Here is a 27756-nt window from a genome sequence, read left to right on the forward strand (position 1 = left end):
GAAACCAGTGCACAGAGGTTAAAAATATGTAAAATGACAAAGACAAGAGGAGCTAACAAGGATTATAAATGGAAAGTAGGCAGAAAACATCTAGAAATAAGGAGGTGTAACTGCGGGTGACCAATCATGGGTATATTTTTCTAAAGTGACTCCCGTTTGAATCTTGGGTACTTTGCTACATTTGTATGGTATGGGAATGTTGTTTGGCTGTTAATCCAGGGCAGTTCCCAATGGGCTTGACTGACAGATCAGATGTGAGGGCCATTTTTATAGCAGTGGAAGGCTGTTTGAAAACCAGGTGGGCTACTTTTTACTGATGATTTCCCTGATATTACCACTTTTAAGGTTGAGTGCGCAAGCGCTTCCAATCTGTTTCCTTTCTGTTGGGCTTTTAAACACACCGATGTTACACATATCACTTTCATTCGTTTGTGGGCTTGTCTTTTAAACCTCCCTTGATTTCATTTGTGAAAGGCATGCATACATCAAGCCTTTTCCGGTGTTTAGCCCTCCTCGAGAGCACCAGCCAATTACTGAAAACATACGCAGCTCCATGTTTTCCACATGCTTTCTGGACTACTTTTTTTTTATTTCCTACACAACATGCTCTCGCTCCGCATTAATCACGTGCCTTGCATGACTACCAATTTACTTCTATTGTTCGAGTTCCGAATGTAAAAAACCTGAAAACGCCATGAGCGAGACTGAAAGACAAAAGAAACAATGAAAAGTAACTACCAGTTACTTGTCATTGTTTGTTTTGTTTTTCAGTCGCAGTCATGGCATTTTTAAGTTTTAGACAGCGGGAACAAGATGGGCAGTCCCGCTGTATGAAACTTGAAACACCATGAGAGTGACTGAAAAACAAAACAAACACTGACGAGTAGTTACTTTGCATTGTTTGTTTTGTTTTTCAGTCGCGCTCATGTCGCTTTCAAGTTTTTACAGCGAGCAGTCCGACTGTATAAAACGTGAAAGCGCCATGAGGGCGACTGAAAAACAAAACAGACAATAATGAGTAACTACCAAACAAAACAAACAATGACAAGTAACCATCAGTTACTTGTCATTGTTTTGTTTTTCAGCCGTGCTTATGGCGCTTTCAAGTTTTATACAGCGGGAACTCAATCAGCGGTCCCGCTGTATTAAACTTGAAAGTTCCATGAGTTCGACTGAAAAACAAAACAAACAATGACAAGTAACTGGTAGTTACTTGTTCTTTTTATATTTGAAGTGGGAGTTTTATATAGCGCAAACAACCTTACATTATGGAGGCACTTTATATAAGCACAAGTCACAATACAGAGCTACATATTGGCACAGGGATATTAAGTAATTTGCCTAAAAGAACAGGAAGATAAGCTGATCGCGAGACTGAAACCTAGTTCACCAGTGTTTGTTTTGTCCCCAGCCCTACCAACCTTGCCGTGTTCATGGTGTTTGTTAAAATCATTGGTTTTACATTTGGCGTATTTATATCCTTCCTTTCATTTATAGGACTTTTTAAATATTTCTGGTCGAGTCTGCCCTGCCTTATTGCCTCATTAGAGGATTTAATCATGTGCTTTATTTCTTTAGCAATGTTTTTTTTATGTTGATGGAATGTTTGTAAACCCGGTTTTGCTGTTGCGAATAATAGTCCATCCACGATTTTAACTAACATATGTGCTGCTCGCTAACTGTGGTGGGGAAGGAACAGAGCTCTTTTATTTCTCAACTGTAACAATGCCATCTCAAACACTAAGACACACACATTGTAAGCATTGCATCAATGGAAACTGAAAATGGCACAGACATTTCAATGTTCGTAAATCTAAATCTTGTGTTCAATCCCAACTCTGCTGACCTTTCTCAACTGGCTGTACAGGGAGTGCAGAATTATTAGGCAAATGAGTATTTTGACCACATCATCCTCTTTATGCATGTTGTCTTACTCCAAGCTGTATAGGCTCGAAAGCCTACTACCAATTAAGCATATTAGGTGATGTGCATCTCTGTAATGAGAAGGGGTGTGGTCTAATGACATCAACACCCTATATCAGGTGTGCATAATTATTAGGCAACTTCCTTTCCTTTGGCAAAATGGGTCAAAAGAAGGACTTGACAGGCTCAGAAAAGTCAAAAATAGTGAGATATCTTGCAGAGGGATGCAGCACTCTTAAAATTGCAAAGCTTCTGAAGCGTGATCATCGAACAATCAAGCGTTTCATTCAAAATAGTCAACAGGGTCGCAAGAAGCGTGTGGAAAAACCAAGGCGCAAAATAACTGCCCATGAACTGAGAAAAGTCAAGCGTGCAGCTGCCACGATGCCACTTGCCACCAGTTTGGCCATATTTCAGAGCTGCAACATCACTGGAGTGCCCAAAAGCACAAGGTGTGCAATACTCAGAGACATGGCCAAGGTAAGAAAGGCTGAAAGACGACCACCACTGAACAAGACACACAAGCTGAAACGTCAAGACTGGGCCAATAAATACCTCAAGACTGATTTTTCTAAGGTTTTATGGACTGATGAAATGAGAGTGAGTCTTGATGGGCCAGATGGATGGGCCCGTGGCTGGATTGGTAAAGGGCAGAGAGCTCCAGTCCGACTCAGACGCCAGCAAGGTGGAGGTGGAGTACTGGTTTGGGCTGGTATCATCAAAGATGAGCTTGTGGGGCCTTTTCGGGTTGAGGATGGAGTCAAGCTCAACTCCCAGTCCTACTGCCAGTTCCTGGAAGACACCTTCTTCAAGCAGTGGTACAGGAAGAAGTCTGCATCCTTCAAGAAAAACATGATTTTCATGCAGGACAATGCTCCATCACACGCGTCCAAGTACTCCACAGCGTGGCTGGCAAGAAAGGGTATAAAAGAAGGAAATCTAATGACATGGCCTCCTTGTTCACCTGATCTGAACCCCATTGAGAACCTGTGGTCCATCATCAAATGTGAGATTTACAAGGAGGGAAAACAGTACACCTCTCTGAACAGTGTCTGGGAGGCTGTGGTTGCTGCTGCACGCAATGTTGATGGTGAACAGATCAAAACACTGACAGAATCCATGGATGGCAGGCTTTTGAGTGTCCTTGCAAAGAAAGGTGGCTATATTGGTCACTGATTTGTTTTTGTTTTGTTTTTGAATGTCAGAAATGTATATTTGTGAATGTTGAGATGTTATATTGGTTTCACTGGTAATAATAAATAATTGAAATGGTTATATATTTTTTTTTGTTAAGTTGCCTAATAATTATGCACAGTAATAGTCACCTGCACACACAGATATCCCCCTAACATAGCTAAAACTAAAAACAAACTAAAAACTACTTCCAAAAATATTCAGCTTTGATATTAATGAGTTTTTTGAGTTCATTGAGAACATGGTTGTTGTTCAATAATAAAATTAATCCTCAAAAATACAACTTGCCTAATAATTCTGCACTCCCTGTATATAATCATTAGTTTCTCACTTATGCTATTCTTTTTTTTATATGGGATTGGCTCGGTCCCAAGCCTATGGCCTTTCACAGGTATTATTCCTTTGATAAGTTTTGGATTGTGCACAGATTTTCCAGCCCTTTCGAGACACAGCATTCTACATTAATTTTATTTTCAGGGAGAATTTTATATAGCACAGACTTAACCCTAAAATATTGGAGCGCTTTCTGAAGCACAATTTACATTACACAACTGCATATTAATTTTTGGTAGGCTCAAGGATATCAAGTAATTTGCCCAAAAGCACAGGATGTGGAGATGATGTTGAGACTCGAACCTGGTTCACCAGTTCCAAAGTCAGCAGCTCTGGCCGTTACACCATATACATGTGATAAAAGGGCAAAGGAAATAATTTGGTGTAATGTTTCAGTACCATACAAGTGGCTTCATTCCCAAACTTTCTGGCTTTACTCAACGATTGGTTTATAATTACCGATTACTGTCCACTCAAAAGCAGCAGTTTATAATTCCTAATCTTACTGGCCTTTCTCAATCGGTTGTATATAACCTCTGGTTTCTTACTTATGATATTATTTAATTTTGTATGTGATTGGATTTGCAATTGCATGAACATTACCACATCTGGTTAGTTTCAGGTATCATGGTTAACTTTCTCCATCCCCCGCATTTCCCAGCACAAATGTCCTCAAACAGGACTCAGGTAGCTGCTCTTAATCACCATGCGTGGCTTCAGCATAACAGAGCACCATTACACATTAATTCCTCTTGATTAGTGTCTGTTCGCTGCCATGTAGGTACTAGTTTTCTACCCCCTCCCATTCCCCTTGCCCTCTTTGTCAGTATATGTATTTTTTAGTTTACCTCGGCTCATATCAGCATGGCGCCTGCTTCTATGCAGCTCTCACGCCTATGTATTCACCATGCCACATAATTCCACCTCACAAACATACTACACACCACAGAATTCCACCCCACACAATTCCATAACTAACTATTCCATTTCAACCCACATAATTCCACTCCAAATCACATACATCCACTCCACACCAAAACATGTAGATAAAAGACATTGGCGGTCATTCTGACCGCGGTGGGCGGCGGTCGCCGCCCGCCGTGCGGTTACCGCCGAATGACCGCCCCGCGGTCACAAGACCGCGGCGGCCATTCCCACTTTCCCGCTGGGCCGGCGGGCGACCGCCAAAAGGCCACCCGCCGGCCCAGCGGGAACGCCCCTGCAACGAGGAAGCCGGCTCCGAATGGAGCCGGCGGAGTTGCAGGGGTGCGACGGGTGCAGTGGCACTCGTTGCGATTTTCACTGTCTGCAAAGCAGACAGTGAAAATCTGTATGGGGCCCTGTTAGGGGGCCCCTGCACTGCCCATGCCAGTGGCATGGGCAGTGCAGGGGCCCCCAGGGGCCCCCAGGGGCCCCACAACACCCGTTCCCGCCATCCTGGTTCTGGTGGTAAAAACCGCCAGAAACAGGCTGGCAGGAAGGGGGTCGGAATCCCCATGGCGGCGCTGCAAGCAGTGCCGCCATGGAGGATTCTCTGGGCCAGGGGAAAACCGGCGGGAAAACGCCGGTTCCCCTTTTCTGACCGTGGCTTTAACGCCGCGGTCAGAATAGCCCAGGAAGCACCGCCAGCCTGTTGGCGGTGCTTCCGCTGCCCTCTGCCCTGGCGGTCACAGACCGCCAGGGTCGTAATGAGGCCCATTGTCATTTACAATGCCAATAGCTCTAACTCTTGCAAATGCGAGACCGATTGCACTGCAAATGCCTGTTTACCTATATGCTTCACTAATGCAGGTCACTTTTATTTTTGTGCGGGCCTTGTTTTTGCTCCAGTCCAACCCCATGTATATTTGTGGCAAAGTAGGCATGAAACTTATTGACTGTTTTTAACTGTGGTAACCAAGAATCCATATTGAATTGCCTGAGCAACTGTTGTAAACAAGATAGAAGTTGGAGAAAGCCTGCCACAGACAAATGTAAGTTGAACAACTCCAGTAAAGATTTCCTGAATAGGGTATGAAATTCTATAAATTGGCTTTTTCAAGAAAACAATACATGAAATTACACAAAATGCAAAGTCGGCATTTGTCACTCTATTTCAGCAGAAAATGCTTCCTTGTGTCCATTTTGGATGCAAGGACACACTTTGCACTAAGAATAATACAAAAGCAAAAGCACCACAAACAGCAGCCACTTGCATTTGCACTGTTCCCGTGCATTGGCTCTGCATTTTTGCCATAAGTGGTGCATCATTATGTGCCTGTGCATAACAGAGTAATTTCGGGATTTCTTGGAAGAAGCCTAACACAAAATTACTGAAATTAGGCAACATTAAATTAATGTAACAGAAACTTTGCTTAGGCCTATTCCTGAGGTGCTTTATAGTGGACTAGACTTAAGGCGTGGAGGGTAGGACACCTGCAGAAACTGTCCTTGCTTTTCCTGTCTCATTCTTCCCTGAGACGCATATATGTTAAGTGGTAGCTGGGTTGCAAGCCTCACCATTTAGTGCTTTTGTTTTGTGTTTCTGTTAACAAAGAGCTCTCTGATCACCACTCCATCCTGTTGAAACTATGAAACAAAGACTACAGTTGGATCACTCGGTATGAATATGCCAAAAAAGAGAATCTAGGTCTGGAACACTAGAATCCACAAATTTTCTGGAAAAGCTTGCTGGAGGCATCTATGCAGGGAAAAAAGCTACTTTGATGAGGGTGCCACAAAGGGCTCCAGGAACATCCCTAGACCCTACAATGAGACCACGTGCCATAAACCCTCGACAGCATAAGCAAAGCCAAGTGCTTTGCTCCTCAAGACGTTAGGGAACCTGTGATAATGGGGAACATTAAGGTATCACAACCACAGTCAGTAGTTTGATCAAGATATTCCCAAACTGCTTTGACAACGTGGTGCTGAGAAGTTTTGCTACAGCAATTGACAGTGCAGCAAGACACCTCCAAACTGCTTCAAAAAACTGGTGCAGAAAAAGACTTATGACTGTAGTTGGCAGCCACCCAAAAATCAACTGATGCCTCTAGCACCCCTGATTAACTCACTGATTTGCAAGGATTGCATTCATAGTTCGTGGCCCATTTGAGGTCGACTTTGATCACCACTGCGACCCTGGGTGGGACTTCCACTTTGTTTGGGTGGTGGGTTTGAAACTGGGCTTGAAGGATCATACATTAAGAAGGCCAACATTCTCAAATCACTTGGAGTGGAGAACAGTTATTCCTCATCCATGCTAGGTCACCCCACCTCTCCTGTCCAGAGACTATGCACTTGCACCATTAATAGATTGCAGCTTGAGGGCAGCAGAGACTTCAACTCGGGTAAAGTCAAACCCAGTCTCTTCCTGCAGAGTGATACTGGTGGAGATGTGCTGTGAAATCCGTGCCTCAGCTGGCACTGCAAGCCCATGCTGTCTGAATTTCGACATAGGGACTGGTCACAGACTCTGAACAATAGAAAGGGCCAATAGAATACTACCTGGACACCCTGCACTTGGGATACATTGTCCACTAATAAAAGAGGATCTCCTGAGAGCAAAGGGAGAATTCTTCACTATCCCAGTGCCATAAGACCTACTTACTTTGCACAAATTATGTAGTACCCACTGGGAATAATTAGGCCCTGTTGGTGTGTTCCCCAGTACTGTGATTTTTTTTTTCCAAGATGTAAGTGCATTCATTCTGATGGCCTTCTAAACAGGTATGTATAGTAAAGTGTGTAGAAATAAAATATATTTCTTGTTTGAGGAAAAGCACTCAATGGACGATGTACTGACTGGGGTTATTTGCTTCACTGAGTTATGAGTATCTATCCCACATCACTTACTTCAATAATTGTTGGACTTTTCAACTTTGCTACAACGAGGATCAAGTGCTAAAAGGGTATATTTGGTGCTTAAGGTTGAAGTAAATATAAAGGTAAATACCTGTGACACCAATGGTAAGGGTCTTGGGGCCATATGTTCAAACACATTTTCCCATAGACAGAATGGGTAAAATCCTTTGATGCAGCTGGCCCTTGGATTGTTACAGTTTGTGCCCAGTAACCCATGACTGCCCTTGGACTGCTGAAAAGTTCCCACATCTTTTCATGGATAAAAAATGATCCCTTAGCAAGTTGTTGAACAAATCAATGCTTAGTCACTTTATTGTTTTAAGCAATAGCATTAACAATTTACATTTAAATATAAAATTGAACATCATAAAAGTTTTAACATGCGATTTGTATACACCTCACATCTAGTTGTAAAAACACTTTAAAATTTAAAAAATGTAGAATAGATCATCCATAAAACGTATAGCAAAAAATATATCAATCAGTCATCTTCTAAGAGGGCACTATGAAGGATTAACCTTTCTAAAAGTGCTAATCGCTGCTAGCTCCCCTGAGCCCGTTTCAAGGTAAGACATGCATGCCAAATATGGTTTGCTACAGAAAAATATATCATGGGGTGTTTTGCTTTCCTTTTCTTATGACCGAGCTGACAAAACTTCTCTGGAATGCACTTCTTAGTTTAAAGAAGACATGTATTATTACTACTTCACCACGAGGTTCCTGAGAGACGAGATTAACAGGTTGGAAGCACACGTTTAAAAGTAGTCACAGCAATGAAAGGAAAATATATCAAAGCACTTCTCAATTGCAATGTACACAGCAAATGCATGTGATTATATTATAGCATAATTTCAAAGCAAAGAATAAAAGTCAAAATTCATCACCGTAGGGCCAATCACTGCTTGTCATCTTTCTCATGCCTGCAAGTTGATGACTCCTGTTCAACTGCGAGAAAGAGATTTCCCACCCAAAAGGGAGGTCAGGCAGTTGACGTCTGCTCCTGACTGAAGTCCTGGAAAATTCCCCCTTGCTGCTGCCCAGGGACACCGTTTAGAGCAAAAAGGCTGGCTTTTTTAGGTAAACCTTGACAGGAATGTGCCGAAAGTTTGCCACCATTTCGAGACACGCCCCTCAAGGCCAGACTGTTTTCTGCACTAAAGAAAAACACCAAAATATGCGCTCTCTTATCACGCTAGGGCTCGGTGAGAATTAAAAATACGAAAAACACAGCTTGGTCTATCATGTGGAAAAACACATCTCATCTTCAATGTCTCAACTGCAATGTCGAACTCCACGTTAAAGCCAATAGGCAGTTAAACTGAATACAAAATGTAATGTCTAATACCACGTTAAAGCCAATAGGCAGCTAAACTGAATACAGAATACAATGTCTAATGCCATGTTAAAGCCAATAGGCAGCTAAACTGAATACAACATGTAATGTGCTACTGGTGAACATTGAACAACTAATATGTGCAGTGGTGAAACACAAAGTCATTGGTCAAACACAATTAATGGCATAACATGGGGTCATCTATGCTGTAGCAAAATTTTAAAGTTTCAGCGCAACATTTAATAGAAAATAGTTAAAATAATGGATAAGAGATTCCCGACAAATGGCTATTATTTTTGTACAAATAGCATTAGGTGCATGGTCATGTCTCTGCCGCAATAATCACAGTCGAAAATGCAGTTACTTAAAAGCATGCAGTTCCATTTTGCCATATAGAAATCAGTTAGACAGATGCCAGGTCTAAATAAAGTTTGTTGTTGTCCTGGATATAAACGGTCAAGATATTGCTCAAATGCAGTTGGCAGTTTAATGGAAAGATAAGTGTCACTAAGGAAACCCAGTGTATAGCACATATATTTGTCACATTTAGGGACCACTACTCTCCTTTAGCTTGTTTGGTTGGGCCAAGTCCCATAATAATATAGTCGATCCTTAGGTGTTCCAAACTCAAGTTCATAAGAATACGTTTAATGTGCTGCCCAACAGTTGATAGCGCCCCCAGGTGTCAAGACCTCTAAACCGGCTAGAGCAGTTTCTACACAACAGGAGCCAAAACAACATAGGACAAACTGCGATTGTACTCATTACTGGCTTGACATCAAGCCAGGCGCGGCGTGTCCATAGGGGTCACCAGAGCACCGCCCCACAACCTCGCTCTGCAACTAACTGACTTATTACAGGTTTTACATGAAAACACATTATCTCACGAATCATTTGATTGTATTTAAAAGCTCCAATGTCATGTTGTCACCAGCAGAGGACTACACTAGAGGTATTCAGCATTTGTCAGACGGGGCTGTTACAGCCCAGCCTCCCACAGTCGCAATACATATCTAACATTGGGCCATATGTGCAAACACATTTTTCCATAGACACAAAATGGGCAAAACTGTTTGAAACATCTGGCCCATTATCTCATATGCTGCATTACCTTCAGGCACTGCAGAATGTCATATAGTGGAGCTTCGGGACTTGTCAATAATGCACCTTTTGACCTGTCAGTAGGCGGAATTGGGAAAAAGAACTACCTCGGTACCCTCATTCCTATTCTGGCTTCTGATTGGGCTGAAGCTCAGGAGCATGGCTCTGGCGTGATACTTGATGAAAGGCGGGACTCGGGAAGTGCACGGAAAACCATGTTGAAAAGGGCGGCTTCAGGTAAGCTTTTTTCAGTAGCCTTTTCAATTTAGTATTAATGAATGTGTGTGTGTGTTTCAGTACTTGGTAAGTATGTGTGTTTGTATGCATGCATGTGACTGCGTGAGTATGTCTGTGCCTTTGTATGCATGCCTGTACCCTGCACTGTGCTCATGTGTATGTGTTTGCGATAATTTCACAGCATGTGGTATTTATTTCTAAACCCCGGAGCTTAAACGGGTGTGAAAGGGACAGTACATCAGAGGACTGATTTATAGATTACACTGTGCATGTTGTCGATGAATGATTAACTGAACTACGCAATAGCACATTGTTGATAAAAACATCAGATTATTAAACTTTACATGGAATGGAGAAGTTGCTTAGTAAAAACAAAATTGATGTCAGGTGAATGGAGAATTATAGCCAGAATTACAACTCCGTTTGGAAATATTTGCATGCCAATTTCTAACTTACAATCGAAATGCAACATTTAGGCTTAAGATAAACATATCCACTGGGATATCATAGTCTCTTAACAGCTCCCTTGTTTACCAGTGTGCATCTATTGCTGCAGTCAAAACTGATAACTGTGGACGTCCAAATCATGCCTAAGCAGTGAGGCATCACAGAACAGATAACGAAGCAGTCGCCTATAGTCCCGCAAGGGAACAAACACAATTTACTCCTTTGCATGGCTGTTTGTTGACAGTTGAATGTAAAGGATATAGACTGGCATATAAATCAAATCACGCCCTTAAGGCCTTTACGAACCTGGCGATCTGCCAGCTGTAATGTAAACTCAGGAAGCAACTCAAGACCTGGCTGTTCGAGCAGTAGCGGTCCCCCCTCCCCCAGCGCCTTGAGACCCTCCGGGTGAGTAGCGCGCTATACAAATTTCTTGATTGATTGATTGATGTCCCAAGGAACCATTGAATTTGGAAGCGAGTATGATTCCTCTTTTTCAGGAGGTAACACAAAACTGTAGGTCCAATAGTCATCTCTGCGCTGCCACCTGCTTCCCTCAAAAGGATTTCCTCTATCAGCCCAAGTAGTGAAAAGTCATTTGCTGCTGCTTCAGTATCATACAGAATCATATGTAAGCCATAAATCAAGTCTACTCCATTTTCCTAAAGCATAAGATGATACTACGTTTGTTGGATGACAGTTGTGATGAGCTATGTTTCTGAGTGTATAGTAAATGTTTGTGTTTGTGTCGGTGCTTCTGGAGTTGGCTAGATTATGTTTGTGGGCTGTACCTGTGGCTTTTGGAGGAGTCATTCATGTACAGCAAGTTAGGTAGGGCATACATAATATGGTTCATTGGATAATAATGTTCTTGACTGAAACAATGAGCTGGCTGTGTCATATAGGTGAACTTATGTAATGGATGCATGATGTCTTCAACTGTGGATGTGAAATGATTCTGCTGCGCCAGTCACCATATATATAGGAGTTTTTAATCTCTGTCATTGCCACCATTCAGTTACTACTCCAATCAAAGGGAGAGCATAGGTAAGCCATAGTGAGTACCTTTAAACCTATGAACGAGCTTCTTACCACTATTAGGGAACTACATGTGGCCTAATGACAATTGCTGCTGACTTTGCAACGTAGAGAGGCAGCTTCACATCCTCACCTGAGCTCAACATCCCTTGATTCTTGGCAAAACAATCTCCCATCTCGAATACTCTAGTACCAAGTTACTGCTATAAAAAAAACTACAACCAATCATTCAATCAGTCAATCAATCAGGATCTTTGTATAGTGCAGGCTTTTCACACTGAATGGTCTCCAGGTGCTGGGGGGTACTGTTGGTCTCATCAGGCTATTGCTGGCAGTCGAAGAGTTAGGTTTTGAATTGCTTTACAAAGTCCTTCAGAAAAAGCCAGGTGGGAAGATGGAGGGGGAATTTGTTGCAGGATCTGGTGGTGAGGTGGGAAAAGGATCGTTCTCCATAGTGCTCACAGCAGATTCGGGGAACAAGGGTCTGGGCGAGGGAGGCAGAATAGAGGGCTCTGGTAGGTTGGTGGAAAGAGAGACGGTTGTTGATGTAGACAGGTCAAGCATTGTGGAGGGCTTTGTACGCATGTGTGAGGAACTTGAAGAGACATCTGTGATGGACGAGGAGCCAGTGGAGGGCCCTCAGGTGCGGGGGTGATGCTGGTTTTTCAGGTGAAGGTGAGGACATGTCTTACTGTTGCGCGTTCTGGATAGTTTGGATGCAGCTCATGATCTGTTGAGTGGTTCAGGCGTATAGCGCGTTTCTGTAGTCGAATCGACTGGAGACAAGGGCCTGACAGACTGTTTCCTGGTAGAGATGAAGATCCACTTGAAAATCCTGCAGAGCACGTGAAGGATGAGGAAGCAGGTAGAGGAGAAGGCATGGATCTGTTTCTCCATGGTCAGTTGGGTATCCAGGATCATTCCGAGGTTGCGTGCGTTGTTGGTGGGAGTGGGTGGGGGACTGACGTTGGAGGGCCACCATGTGTCGTTCCAGGGGGATGGCTTACTCCCGAAGATGAGAATTTCCATTTTGTCTGAGTTTAGCTTAAGGGAGTTGGTCCTCATATAGGAGGCAATGTCGGTCATAGTGTTCTGGAATTTGGATCGTGCAGTACTGTTCGAGAGGGAGAGGACGAACTGGCTGTCAACGATGCTGTGTCCGTAGGTGCGTGTGATGTCTGCCAGTGGAGTCATGTAGATATTAAAGAGGACGTATTTGGGTGCAGAGACGTTGGGAGGGATGAGGATCCTCTGGGTTTGGCAGTGGAGGAAGGAGGCGATCCAGCTGAGTGCGTAGTTTTGAATGCCAATGTTGTGGAGACTGGAAATGAGAATGTGGTGTGGGATGGTGTCAATGGGCGCGGATAAGTCGAGGAGGATGGGGGCCGCTCTGGCTCCTTGGTTGAGGAGGTGCCTGATTTAGTCTGTGGCTGCGATCAGTGCAGATTCAGTGCTGTAAGTAACCTGAAATCCGGATAGGGATGGGTAGAGCAAGTTATTCTTTTCAAGGTGTTCCGTGAGCTGACGGTTGATTTCCTTTTCCAAGATCTTGGCAGGGGACTGGAGGAGGGATATGAGGGGGGTAGCTCTTCAGTTCCCTGGGGTATGCTGAGTGTTTCTTGAGGAGGGGCTTGACCTCGGTGTGCTTCCAGGAGTCAGGGATGGGGGCTGTGGAGATGGAGGTGTTGAGGAGTTCTGTGAGTGCGACTCCAATGGTTTCTCCTCCTCGGTTGTAGATATGGTGTGGGCAGGGATCTGCAGGAATCTGAGTGGATAGAGGCCATGATGGAGAGGGTGTCCTTGGTAGAAAGCTGCTTCTATTTGGTCATCCTGTAAAGGTATGTGGCAGGATGAGGTGCAGGGGTGGACGAGGACGGAGGGTTGAGGGTCGAAATTGCATTAGAAGTTGGTGATCTTATGGTGAAAGTAGTCCATTAGTGTGTTGCAGAGGGCTTGTGAAGGGTGAATCATGTTCTCTGTGGCGGAGCAGGAAAATTCTCTGATGATGCTGAAGAGTTCTCTGGCGTGGTTGGTGCTTACCTACAGGTGTGTGGTGAGCGCTTCTTACTTGGTCTTTCTGAGTTGGTGGTGGTATCTTTTGAGGGCAGTCTTCAAGGCGTTGACGTTGGCGGTGGTCATTTTGGATCGCTAGTGTCTCTCTAGTCTTCCGCAGTGTTGTATGAGGGTCTGAAGTTCTGATGTAAACCATTTGGTTTGCTTGGTGGGCTTGCTCCTGGAGGTTCTTTTTAGTGGGGTGATGGTGTCGGTAGCTGAGGCAATCCAGTTGGAGAAGTTTTGCACGTGGCGATCGAGGGTGACCATGGGGACTAGTCTGTTTTCTTTGAGGGCAGTGGTCCAGGGAGTTTCTATGACATGGCTCCAGTTGCAGCAGAGGAGGGTGGGAAGCTTCGTCGGAGGTTCCAGTCATCCTTCGATGCTGAAGTGGACAATGTTGTGGTCGGTCCACATTACCTCAGAGGTGTGGGAGAATTTGGCTAAGTTGCTGGAGGAGAAAAATGGGGTCTAGTGTGTTTCCTGTACTGTGCGTGGGTGCGGTGACCAGTTGAGAGATGTCGATGTTGCTCATGTTGTCGAGCAGTGAGGTGGAGTTGATGTTGTTCGGGTCTTCTAGGTGGAAGTTTGCATCTCCCAGGAAGATGAAGTGGCAAGAGTTAATAGCCAGAGGGTTGATAAAGTCTGGGATGGAGTTGCAGAAGCTTTGTCCGAGGCCAGGGGGTCTGTAGGTGAGGGTTCCTTTGAAAGTGCTTTTGGCAACGTGTTTGATCTGGAAGTTGAGGTGTTCCATGATCGGTGTGGTTTCGTCATCTGTGGCGGTGCAGAGGAGGGAGCTCTTGTGGATGATGGCAATGCCCCTGCTGTGTCAGTTGGTGCAGTTGCAGTGAATCATCTAGTATCCGGGGTGTGTTGGGGAGGCGATGTCTGGTGTAGAGTCAGGGGTGAGCCAGCTTTCAGTGATGAACATGATGTCTGTTGTGAGGGAGGTGAAGGTGTCCCAGAATTTTATGGCATGCTTGCAGAGAAATTGGAGGAAGTAGAGCGCAATGGAGTTAATTTTTAGTGCTTGGGGTCAGCAGGATGGAGGTTGTGGTAGTTCCGTTGTTGCAGGAGAAATGGTAGTTGTGGTAGGAGAAGGGGCCTTGGGTGGATCGTGGTGATGCAGTGCTGCACTCTCAGGGAAACTTCCATTGAACATTTCCATTGCTCTTCCATTACTCTCAAACTGATAGGTGGTGGCTCTTAAAAGTAGAGTTCTGTGTTGCTATTAGGCACACAGAATGGGGAAGGCCTAATCCAATGATAGATGATAACTGCCAGGATGATGTGATCAAGTTTATGTCTCTTAACATACCCAGTGTTACGGTCATGTGGATGCTGCTGGGGATTAATAATGTTTGTATCAAAGGCTAAATGCAAGTTGTGTCACGTCTCTTGCAGGTGTTTTAGAGCTTTTAAGATAAGCCATCAGGCGGTGTACTAGATAACCTCTGTGAAATTAAAGCCTTTCTATCATGGAATAATACTCAGGCAACAAGTACGGGGAAAGGAGGGATGCTGCTTGGTCTGTTGTGAAAAAAGGAGAGTTGTCTGTTAGGCAGAACTCTGATGTGACCCTGGCGCATACAAAAGTGGCTAATGCAGTCTAGGTTTTTTTTTGAATGATGAGGCCTTTAGTCACAGTTTTCTACTTGGACCAAAATAACTATAAATCCTAGAATGCAAATAATTCTAGACTGGATGAACACCTCATGCAGGGGATGCGGAAACTTTAGATCTGGTGAAGAAGTATCATAGGGTTATTAAAGGATTGATAACCTGTAAGCCAGAGGTGGAGGCGATGTGACTGCCTTTTGATTTGAGATAGCCACTGCAACATTTGGGAATTAAGGCCACTTGTCGCAAGAGGGTGGGAACAAACGCTGGTATTATGGGCAGGTGCTACATCTGATGTTAGAGTAATAATATGCACTGCTATTGCTATTATGGGAACTAGAAGCATGAGGAATGTGATTCTACAGTAGTTCACGAAGACTGTTTCTAAGGTGACAGAAGTGTAATTCGTTGTTTTAGATCCCCTGCTTGAAAGCACTTGGTGTGTAAATGGGGGAAGGTAATCGGTAAAACTTTTTTTTCTCTTCTCTGTTGTCTCTTTTCTGCTTCTCTTCTTCATGTTAAAACTTGTAAGTGATATATATTTGCACAATCGTCATTGTTTTTCTTTTAAAAAGTGACATTTGTTCCTTCTTGTGGGCAAGCACTCATATTTTTGGGTTTTGCTTTGTATCACTTGTAAATGTGCCACAACATTCTGATTCCCCCACAGCAAATCATAGGGGTACTATAAATAGCCTTCCACTTGATTCTTCCCAGCCCAAAGCCCCAGTTTCTCTACTCACAGGCCAAGTGTTGTATTAGGCTTCCCACATTTTCATTTTTCAGCTCACCTATTTGGATTACTCTTCCTGGGCCTCCAGCCGGGGGTCTGGGTGAAGGATTACTTTTCTGCTTAGACAGCTCTAGAGTCAGCTCCAAAGCAAGGATTTTTAGGAGCCAAAGGCAAAATGGCATTTTGCTGCTCAGGCGCTAGCCTTCCCTAAGTACAAAGTCCTTTTTACAGCCATTCTTCTTATACGGTCATGGTGGCATTGTGAAACAGGTGCCTATAGTGGTCTTAGATGAATATTAGCATGAACAGAGTAAAGGCAAATGCTGCAGAAGGTACTCTTTCTGCTGCCTTAGGTAGCTTGACCAAGCATAAGCTTTTAACCTGCAAACAGTCATGGAAGTTTAAGTGTGTCTCACCACCCAAGAAGACTGGTCAGTCATAGTAACTGGTCATTCATCACTCCTTCTGCAGGAGGAAGGAAGTGATGAGTGTTCCCTAGCATCTATCTCGGACTGAATCTGTCGTCAGTAAGTGCACCTGCACATCCCCTAGGCCCGACTTATTGACCGAGTGCAAGACTGTCAGCCTGACAAGCATGGACTTGACATTGAGGTAAGTGAGCTCCAGCATGTTATGTAGGATCCTTGTTTTTGTAAAACATAAACTAATTTTACTAGAATTTCTTAGAGGACTTCCCACTGACAAGCACCACAGTGGACGTCAGGTTTGTCTGGCAAATCAGGAATCCCCCAAAATATTTCATGAGTGTTCCTTTACAAATGCATGTAACTCATTTTGTTTGTTGGTTAAGTTATCTGGCAATTGTGCAGCAACATTCATCTAATTACCTATTTATTTAGATTAAATTCTCACTGGGAAAATCTCCATAAAACTCCCTTTGGTGCACTTGTGTTGTGCTTGCTTGCTGAGCACACTTGCGGTGGAAATGTCAGGATTTGGTATTGTGCCCCACCTCTTTCAAAGTTCACCAGCCACCACTGCATCAAGCTCCAGATGCATTGGTACTAAAGGTGCACCAGGGCCTAGCTTCAATAGTAGATTTACGAGTGTGGAGTCTCCACATAAAAAAGACATGTCTTGTTTTGTTTGGAAACTCCACACTTGTAAAGATATCACTCGTAAATCCATTTGTGAACCGTAAACTTACACAAAAGTGTAAGTCTACCTTGGTGATTCAGGACCCTTGTGTTTGAAATGGAGGATAATATTGGTCATTTACTGAAACACACCTTTGGCCTTCTCTATGTGGGTTTACAAGTCTATCTTCCAAAAGTGTATCTAAGTGGTCAATGGTGTTCATGCATTCAATTTGTAGCGCCTGGACTGGTTAGGTGTCTTCTTTGACTGGGGGCTGGCTTGATTACCATTGATTTAGCTTTTCAACATTAAATATCAGGTGTTTCTCTTTGCAATAAATTAATACACGTATCCATCTGCTTGGGCATAGCATTTTCAGTTAATAATAGCAAAATCGCATTGTCTACAAAAAGTAATATCTGTAGTTCCTTCTAGTATAGCTTAGGTACATCAGGATTTTATATCCAGTGTGCAACGTAATTTAAAAACAGGCTAAATAATAGTGAGGCTAGAACACAGCCTTTACCAATATCAAAGCTACTGTTACCGAAAGAAAAAAGGAACACATTTTGAACCAGATCATAAAGAACAGAAGGTGAATATGCCTCGAAGTCGGCGCAACATCCTGTGATTCTGGGCAAATCACTTAATTTCCCCATACCCATGGACAGCGCCTTGAAACCCTCACGGGTGATAACCCCTGCTACATAGATCTACATTACATATATAAATCTACATGACATGGGAAACTGTGAAAGAAGATATATTTTACTGGGGAACTGACTTCTGACTGCGAGTGGTAGAACACTGTATTAGAAGTGTGATTATTAGAAATGACCTACCAATAAAAAGGAAGCAGAGCTTTATGGAATATAAGTGTTATCCCCAGAGAAAATCAAATGATCACGAGGGAAAAAAAGTACTACCGACAGCAGTGCTTCATCTGTGAAAAAATAAGTGCACGGTTCCAAATTGTTTTTTAAGAACCCACCACTGCCTCTTCTTTATTCTACCACCCTACACTTTTTTATCTAATTCTAGCAGGTTCTTAAACATCATTTCACTGCCCGTAATTCAGGCAGTGAAAAGCATGACTGGGCTGTCCATGGGGCCCCTGCACTGCCCCTGCAAAGAGCATTTACAGTGCTATGGCTCCCATGGGGTCATCAGCACCCTGTCTCTGCCAGCCTGTGCATGGCGGTGCAGCGCTGCCCTGGCAGATTAAGACCGCCGGCACAGCCAGGCTGTGAAATGGTGGCAACTTCGCTGTGCCGGTGGTCAGACCATAGCAGCTTCACTAGGTTCGGAATGTGGAGGCCGGACCACTGCTTTGGAGGTGGTCCAACCTCCACCGCTCATAATAAGGGGCTGAATGACTGATTAATGTAAAGAAAATTTAGATTACTTTATAAACCACAATGCCAATTATGTTAATTAAAAAAAAAGCCAATATTTTGGAAGAGATCAAGGAGAAAATAATCTACACAGTTTAGGCAAGGACTTTATAATGTAGATTAAGAGACCTTGAGTTTTGCCTTGAGAGGGAGATGCCCTTAGTTGTCCTCGGACTTTAAGTTCCATCACCTCTTCTCAATCCTTCTGCTCCACAAGGAGCACGTCCCACCTGAGGGTAATTTTCCAATTATGATGTGATTCTTTTTGCCTACTAGCGTATAATACACACTGTTGCCAATCAGAATACTTCCTGATTTAGTAGCTGTACCAAATGAGGAGTAGAGAGAAAGAAGAGAGCATGAATCCGACTGTAACCCAGAATCAGATGACCCTCCCAACTTCACCAGAACACTTCACCATTCAGTGTGCACATCTTCAGGTGAGATTAATGCCATTCGACATAGCAACACTATGTCCTGGGATTGGATTGGAACACTTAGACCCTCATTATGCCTGTCTGTGTAGAGCATCATCTTCTCCTCACAGACTGCTGCAGGCAGTAAGCAGGGACTGTGCAATGCTGCTGCCGATAGCCTGTGCCCTCTGGCAAAGTTGACAGGCGCAGTGCCTCTGGGCACAGAATTATCTGGGAAAACTTTTGGACCCAATAATTCTAGGGCTGTTGGAAACAGCGGAATTGCATCTTGGGGTATTTCATCAAGTGTTTTTGGTCTGGGAGAAATATCCCAGCTTGTGATGAGAACCTTAAAATTCATCCAAACAAAGGCATATAAAAACCTGAGCCTAGGAAATCAACAAAATTCAAGGGCTTGCCTATCTCAAGTTGTACCAAGAATTCTGATTGATGCCTGTGAAAAAGGACTTCTTGACACAGTATCGGTCGTTGCACCCCTTTAGTCTGAGACGCCAGGAGCCTGCTAACTTCCCCATCCAGTTTACTGCATTTGTTGAGGTCATGCTTCATTACCGGTTTAAATCCTGCTGCTGATCTTCACATTGACTAACAGCTTTACTGTTTCTCTCAGTGGGGAGGGCTCAGAGCATCCCAGACTGCTCACAAGAAGGGAATACACAAGCCCCAGAGACTGTGATCAAATAGCGTTTATTATTTTAAAGTTTCGACATCTTAGGCCACCATTCCTAGACTTCGGGCCTATTTTCTCCTCAGGGAGAGTGTTTTTCGGACTGCCATTTCTACCATCCATGACACCTCAAGTCTTCAAGTCACAACCTGCTTGACCTAAAATCTTCATCCACTATGAATCTCTAAGGTCTACTTTTTCGTTGCAAGGGCTTCAAGACCTAAACTCTTCCACACTTAATCCTCCAGCCATGAGGACATCAACTTATTGGCAGGTACCAAATTTGCACAATAAAATACCTTGTTCGAACTTATATATGGTTATATGTATTATCCCTTGTGTTGTGTTCTTATAAAACATAGGGAGAATCTGGTACAATCTAATTTAGACACATTTCGACAATAACCAGGGGTGATGAAGTGTCACTATTTTCCATTTGCATTTAATGATGTTCTAATGCATAACATGTATAATCATTGTTTGGATGTATTCATGCGGAATTTCAAATTTATATTGACCACAGTGTGTGCCTTTTACATTAATAGAATGTGCTCTGAGTGTGTTCAATTAAATTAGCCGTAGTCATGGTAGGCCTTGATTTGAAAGGCTTCACATTAAATGAAATGTTGTGTTTCTGCTTGTTGTGCATTATATTTTTCTCATTTTGAGAGCCATATCAAATGTGTACTCGTTAAAACTGTATTTTTATTGTTAAGTTCTGTGTGAAGGCCATCTACATTATGCTTTTACTTTACAGTTAATTCCAACATCGGTGTGTGAGTGGTCGATGGAGAAGAATCCTCCCTTGTATGGCTCATGAAAAGATGGCTAGCAGCAAAATCTACATTCATATTTAGTTTTGATTGGTTCCCTTTTTATGGGAACCGTAGGAGTGTTCTTCTGGTTGAATTTCATGATTTAATTGTGCTGTTTTGTGTTAGGCAGCTAGAACTGCTCCTGTACAGCTTTAGAGGCAGACATCTATTTCCCGTTTTTGAGGCTCAATACTTCTTTTATTTCTGCTCATAGAGTTAATCTCTCAAACAAACACATTTCTTCTTTCCCTGACGTAACCTTCATTTGTTTCTACTTGAGAAACTATGTTTGCTGACACTTGCTATCTATGCCTTTCCCCAACTTTACCACCAACTTTAGTTTAGCATTAGGGAGTTTCCCCTCTGGGCAACTAAGTTCCAGTGGTGTAACAGTGGGCCCCAATGACCCTGAGGTGCGTGGGTGTGGGTGACTTCTAGAGACCCCCTCAGCACAGTACACTGACTGGGTCTGGGAGGTGTAATGTGGTGGGCCGGGGCCCCCTCTAGGGAGACCACCTCACGTTTTGTTACGCCACTGCTGAGTTTTTTTTTTATTTGCCTATTGTGTCTTTAGATAACTTGGCATCACATTTGCTGTCTGACCTCTCTAGATTATATTCCTTTATGCTGTAATCAGGTGAGTCATTGATTTATACATGAACTGACCGGTTCATGTTTACACTTTTAACACATTTTTTAATAAAACCTTTATGTTTTGCAAATCTACCACTCTCTTTCGTTATTTTCAGATACAATCCTTCACAGTTATTGAGGTGTTACTAAATGTATGTTATCAGGCCTCATTTCGAGACAAAGGTCTATCCTTGCAGGGCAGCTGAAGTCTAAAAATAAATACTGTCCTTTGCCCTCCATCACCGGTGTCTCAAACCAATCACAGAATGACTACAGCTCACAGGGTCTGTCATCACCAGGAAGGACATTGTCTTAAAATCTTGGTTTGCACTCTGCTTTTCTCCCCATAGTGCCAACAACGCCCAACAGACATAAACACACAATCTACTATCAACTAAAAGTGAAACATCCCACAGTGAAAAATCTTGCTAAGTTTCATTTGAAACAAAAATAAACGCACAGTAGGATAAAATGGTCTTACCGGCGGGGAGTTCTCGTAGATATTTGTGCTGTAGGGTAAGTTGAGAAAAATTGGGTCCATGTCTTGAACGTCGGTGATAGTGATTGCCAGGTTGGCTAAAGTAGATAGAGGCCTGTTTTTATCATTGTCCTAAAAAAGTAAACAAAAATAAATCACGAATATTAGTCTTTTTTAACTCAATGGTGTGTGTCACAGATATAGTGTTTTTATCTCTCTCTATGAAATTAATGTACAAATACATAGAATTATTAATCCCATTTCTTTTTTTGTAAAATACACAATAAACTACTTCAGGTATTCAAAGTCTTCAGAGGAGTCCACCAACAAATGCTGCCGAATGCAAAGGGTCATATGACATGACTTCATAATCTAGACTCCATCTCAGACCTGTTTCTTTCACAGCGTTAGCTCTTCGTGTCTCAGGCCTCTTCACAACAGTGCTTTTTGTGACGGGTTGCCTATCTTTCTTTCCTAACCTCATTCCTTTTTCATGTAATCCCTTTCTCTCTAAAATGATGAATAACAGGTCCCTAAAAACGAGTGCAAGTGAGTACTGACTCCAGTGACCGGGCACAGATTAAGCATTGCCTAATAGTAATTCACTGATGGTTTTACTGGTTTTACAATGTTCACTGAATTTATGACTGCATGTGTATCCTTTTCTGCACCTTTCACAAACAACCCAGCATTTACATAAGTTTCTAAACACAAGTAGCCCTCGTGGGGCAACACCTGCAGCAGGTGCGGCACTAATTCAGCGTAAGACACATCACAATGGTATTGTAAATGCACCTCCAAGATCACACACACCCCAAGGATGGGCTCGGGAAGAAAGGTGACAGGTCGTTAATTTTCCTTTCCCTGTGAATCTAGACTTGTCTGTCTGCTGATGCTCTCACTGTTCTGGTAAATAAGGTATTTTAGAACACACGTTTTCGAAGGAGTGTTAATGTTACCCATTAGCAGGAGATGCTGGCATTTGCATCTGAAAAGGTTGTCTCTTCCCTCTCGCCCACTGTGACTGCACACAAGAAAGGAGTTAATTTTATTTTGTATTTCACAACTCTGCACTTTGGCACTACCACAAAGGAATCCATAATCGTTTTTTTGTGTTTTCTTTAGCCAACATCATGTTGCATTGTGGGGCTTAAAGTTTTGTTTTTAACAGTTTCATTAGGGGTACAAAAACCCAGAGTACAAGAAGTACCAAACTCCTTCAAGAAACAGACAACTGTTTTATGCAATTACAATACATTTATGTACTCACATAGGATAATGAATGCTCATTTATCTAGTATGATATTATTTTTCAGTGGGTTCCATATCTTGCACTGGTAAGTGTTCAAGATTCCTACTGTTCACTGGATGTACAGTTTGCTAGCTATTTCTTCTCTTGTTTGGTCGAGGTTATGTCACTTAAGTCAGCATTTATTTTTTCCCTTTGTTAAATTGTCAGGCTTATATTAAAATTGCATATGAATGAGCTAAAATGTGTTTTGCTGCTGTCACCATACCACAAGAATGAAGAAAGGAGTTCCAAGCAAAGGACCCTCTTCTCATTTTTCAACATGTTTGGATGCTCTGAAATACTCCTATGGGCTCAGGCATTTTCCTCAGGATTACAGGTATATTGCATTAAAAAATGTGAAATAATCTCTGCTTCATAATACATGTTTAAAAGTTTCAGAAGAGGGGTAGAGGGTGTGATGAAGCAAATGTCCAAAGTCAACTCTTTGAAGGTGTCTCACAACTTGCTATTAAAGAGGCTATAAGCACGTGCAGCATGTTTCACACGGCAAGTCACTGTAATCATAGCCAGTGGTATGAAACAAGCCATGCCCATGTTGGCAAGCCACAATTGCAGCTTATTGGGCATGGGCAGCGAGAGTGCCTAGGCCTTGAGAGTGTGCTCTACATGGTCAACACGAAAGCATTTCCTATCTCGCTACCAGTGCAAATAGGGCAATGGATGTGAGGTGGTGATGGCCAGCTCCCATAAATATCCGTGGGTCTATCCATGTTGAAGCCTATCTGGAAAAGCAGTTCCATGAAGGCTGAGATCAGTCTGGACCTTTTGCCCTGCTGCAAGTACTACTGACAGACAATTCTATTAATGGCTCACATGGTCTTGTTTTTAGTTTATAAGCCTTATTTTTTTAAATAAATGGAGCATTGTTATGGTCTATTAAGCCATATACAAAAGAGGCTATTGTACAGAGTACATTCCAAACTATTTCAAGGTGCACTCAAATGTGAAGATCATTGAAAAGGAGTCACAGCGATGAAAAGTATTTACCTAGTGTTACAACGTTTGCTCAAGCTTGGGAGCTAGGACTGAAACCAGGTTTCCTCATTAGAAATTGTGCAATTCAGATCCTGGATGCCTTCAGCCCTGATGAACAACAATTCGCTCACAACAATTTGTTTAGTGATCCAAAAAGCAAGTCGGTTGTCATGTGCTTGTACAAAGCCACTGTTGTTGGTATAGATGGAGCAGCATTATAGTGTATTAAACCATATACATGAGAGGTTTTTGTCTGGTATCTATTCTAAACTAAATTATTTCAAGGTGTTCTCAAATGTGATGAACACTGAAATGGAGGCAGAAGGAAGAAAATAAATTACCCAGGGACATACAGTTTAGTCAAGCTGGGAATCTGTGATTGAAGCCAAGGTCTCTCTATTAAGACACTTCTACTGGCTTTGCCTTGGGTCCAAAAAAAGGTTCTGACTGGCCTGGGGTCGTGTTGAAGAACTCCACAGACAAGCAAATCAAGATTCTGAACACGCAGTCCATGACAACCCATGAAGAAATACGCTCTCCCCTCATCTGATAGGGGTAACCAGTGAAGCAGAGATAAAGGCACAGTTTTTATCCATCATTACACAGACAGGGACCTCATCCACTGAACTATAGATGTTTGATCACAATAGGAACTATGCAGTGGGTGCCTCGCTACAGGCCTCTGCACCAATGGTATCGCCAGATTTACTCATGCAGAATATATTATAACTGGCTCTTTTGAACACTGCCATTTGCAAGTCCTGGATTCCAAGGAAGCCCTCCGGAAGCGGCCCACCACCTTACACTTCAGTTAAAGTTGTAGCTAAATGTTTGTAGCTTCAAGTTGCTTCTTCTATTTTTTCCAGTTGCTGTCATTTTTATCATGTTTTGTTTACAAAAGCTCCTCGAGGGTTCTTTGCTTGTACACACTTACCATACTCATAGCACAATCAGTGAAGGAAGGCCTGCCCCAGACTGTACACACCCACCCCATCTACATGGCCACGGGCTAGCACAAGGGGGACAGGTTTGACCTCATAAAGCCCTAGAGTCTGAACACAGTACCAGCACACCCCCACAGAATCTGGGAAAAGACTACATTTTTGATAGTGACCCATAATAGACAAGGCCTAAACTCCCCCAAGAAACAGGGTGCACTACTTAAATGGGCACACTATAAAGACATTAACATGCTAATATTAAAAGAAACACCCTTGCTAAACATACCACTAGACTACAATCTTATTGGTACCCCACCCATAATCACGTCACGGCCCCCAACAAAACAAAGGGAGTAGCAATCTTGCTGAAATAGGCATACCATTCACTTTGCACAACAACCAAAAAGGCAGAGGGAGTAGATTCCTAGGCCTAGACTAGTCAGTTAGAACCACAAGGCTGATGTTACTATCAGTTTATGGACCGAACTACCATATCAGCAGTTTCACGACTATTTGTTCCCACGTTTTACAGCATACTGTAGTGGCCATGTGATCTTCAGAGGAGAACCTAGTGTGGCCTTAGATCCACAGATCGATAGGTGGGCTCCAGGGGACTCTGGCACTCATGCCCCCACCTCTCTGCGGCAGGGGACGGAGGACCTCCCCCTGGTCGATATATGGCAAACCCAAAAACAAGGGGCAAAGGCACTGCGCATTCTTCTCCAATGTACAGAGGTCCTTTTCTAGGATCCATGACTTCCTCTTTGACAGGAGCTTTGTTCCCCAAATGCTAGACACCATCGTAGGCACTAAGGTATTATCTGACCACTCTGTGGTGAAATGCGCCTCAACTAGGCTCTCCCCCAATGCCCAATGTTAAATCGTTGGATGATTAACGAAACTGCATTCTGAGATCTAGCCCTGCGTAAATCCAACCAAGAAACTACTGAAAATTACTTTAAAGAAAGCAATAATCTGGAGATTGAGTCAAAAATGTTATGGGATGCATCAATGACAGTCAATGGGGGTGAGCTTAGCTCTCATAGAGCCGGTTTAATCGAACCACAGCCCAAAATAAAGTGGAATGCAAGAGACGGATACAACATCTCAAAGGTTGCCACAAACAAAATGCCTCCTAATGAGCATATAGAGAATTGTGAGTCTTGCGGGGCAAGCTAAAACACCTCCTGATGAAGGAGACAGAAAAGAAAATGCTATAAATAAAATACAAATATTATGAGAAAGGAAATAAAACAGTCAGGCTATTAGCCTCTAAACTGCGTACTACAAATGTTATCTCATTCATCGCAAAAGCAGCAAGGGTAAAATATAATGGCACCTGACATATTGAAAATATTCCACACCTGATATTCCGGCCTCCATTCCTCACAGCCCTTACTAGAAACATCCCAAGAATCCTACTTAAAGTCAGTGGATTTCCCGAATATAGAGGACCTTCATTTCTCCTTAATTGACAGCTCCATATTGACAGATGAAATTAGGACTGACATTAAACCACTTAAGACTCATAAAGCACTGGGTCCCAATAGACTATCAGCATCCTTCTATAAAGCTTATAGGGCCAGATGTATCAAAGGGTTTTACCCATTCTGTGTCAATGGGAAAATGCTTTGGCACATATGTTCCATAATGACATATTAGCTCCCCCACTCACAATATCATATAACACCTTCCTGCACTCGGGAAAGCTCAGACCAACAATGACCAAATCCACCATAACCCTATTTTTGAAGCCAAAAGTTGATATCAACAGTAGTGGCCAAGGCAGGAATGGGCGTCAACATTTTTAAACTCTTTATGTCAAGTTACATCGACCCCGTATCACGCCTAAAAATCATGAAGTATTCTTCAACAAACTGACCCTAACAAGAGGCACAAGACAGGGATGCCCCCTGTCCTCCCTCATTTTCACCCTCGCAATGAAACCATTAATGCAAAAAAAGGCCAACCCTGTAATGAAAAGCCTTAATTTAGGCCAAAGGGTACATATAAGCTGGCCCTGTTTGCCGGCGACATGCTCTGCCATGTAACGGACCTGGATACATTAATTCCAGCTCTAACTTGTGAACTTGAACAATTTGAGAAGGTATCAGGATTTCAGATAAATGATACCAAATTCTCCACAATAGGTGTCACCCAGAACCTTTCCAAACCAATTCTACATGGACTGAAGTTTCGAGGGAGTTATCACTCTCTCTAATACCTGGAAATCACCCTGACAAATGACATTCAATGCACTTATGAGGTCAACATCCAGCCGTTACTGGATGTCCTCTATAAAGATTTACATAAGTGGGGGAAGCTGGGATCAACTTAGCTCGGGCATGTAGGCAGGGTCAAAATAAACTTCCTCTCTAGGTTTTTATATGTTCTCCAAGTATTTACTTTAAAAGATACAAAACAAACTTCTCACTTTCATTTGACAAAACAAATCACCAAAGGTATCAAGACTTACACTGTCCAGGAAACCAGATGACGGAGGGGTGGGACTTCGGAACATTCCTGGAAGTATGTTGGCTGCTCAGTTCTAACCAGCATTAGACTGGAATCAACTCCCCCCCATACCACACTTAGCATGAAAATAGAACAACACTTCTCCACAATTCCTTTGACACATATACTGTGCCTGACCGGTAAAAATAGACTGAACTCAAGCGCTTTACTCCACTCTACCACAATCCTTTTAGAATATTAGGAGACATTATGCCAAACCTGTGGCATAACTATCTTCCAATCACCTTTGATCCGGGTCACAAGCAACCCTGACTTGCAACCAGGCAAGCTAGACCACATTTTTCACGTTAAAAAGAGGGGACCCTACTACGATCAGGAGACTTTTACATAGACAGACATTATCTGATAGAGACACCTGCATAGACTAATTTCACCTCCAACACACAATGAGTATAGATTGACCCTGCTAATACACTTGCTGCGAGACAGAGAAATTCAAACTATGGCTCTAAGAGACAAGACACCAGTTGAGCATCTATTCCACAACAAAACAAAAAGAAAAGGGACCTCTCTCTCTTATACACAACTCTTAAACAATCACACATGAGGTAACCCTCCACCTATACAGCAGCATGGAGTATGGACTTTGGCCAAGAGATAACAGATGACACCTAGGC

At 42.9% G+C, this 27756-nt stretch overlaps 1 protein-coding gene across 1 annotated transcript in view; it reads right to left on the minus strand.

Annotated features, from left to right (window-relative positions):
* Nucleotides 1–27756, minus strand: part of LOC138301758 (cadherin-23-like) — a 1629754-nt gene that overhangs the window by 1198225 nt on the left and 403773 nt on the right. The window contains exon 6 of the mRNA XM_069242267.1: nucleotides 21380–21508. Coding sequence (XP_069098368.1) covers nucleotides 21380–21508 — 129 coding nt within the window. The remainder of the gene's footprint in view (nucleotides 1–21379; nucleotides 21509–27756) is intronic.

This window comes from Pleurodeles waltl, chromosome 6 (assembly GCF_031143425.1).
Source record: "Pleurodeles waltl isolate 20211129_DDA chromosome 6, aPleWal1.hap1.20221129, whole genome shotgun sequence".
NCBI classification, from domain to species: domain Eukaryota; kingdom Metazoa; phylum Chordata; class Amphibia; order Caudata; family Salamandridae; genus Pleurodeles; species Pleurodeles waltl.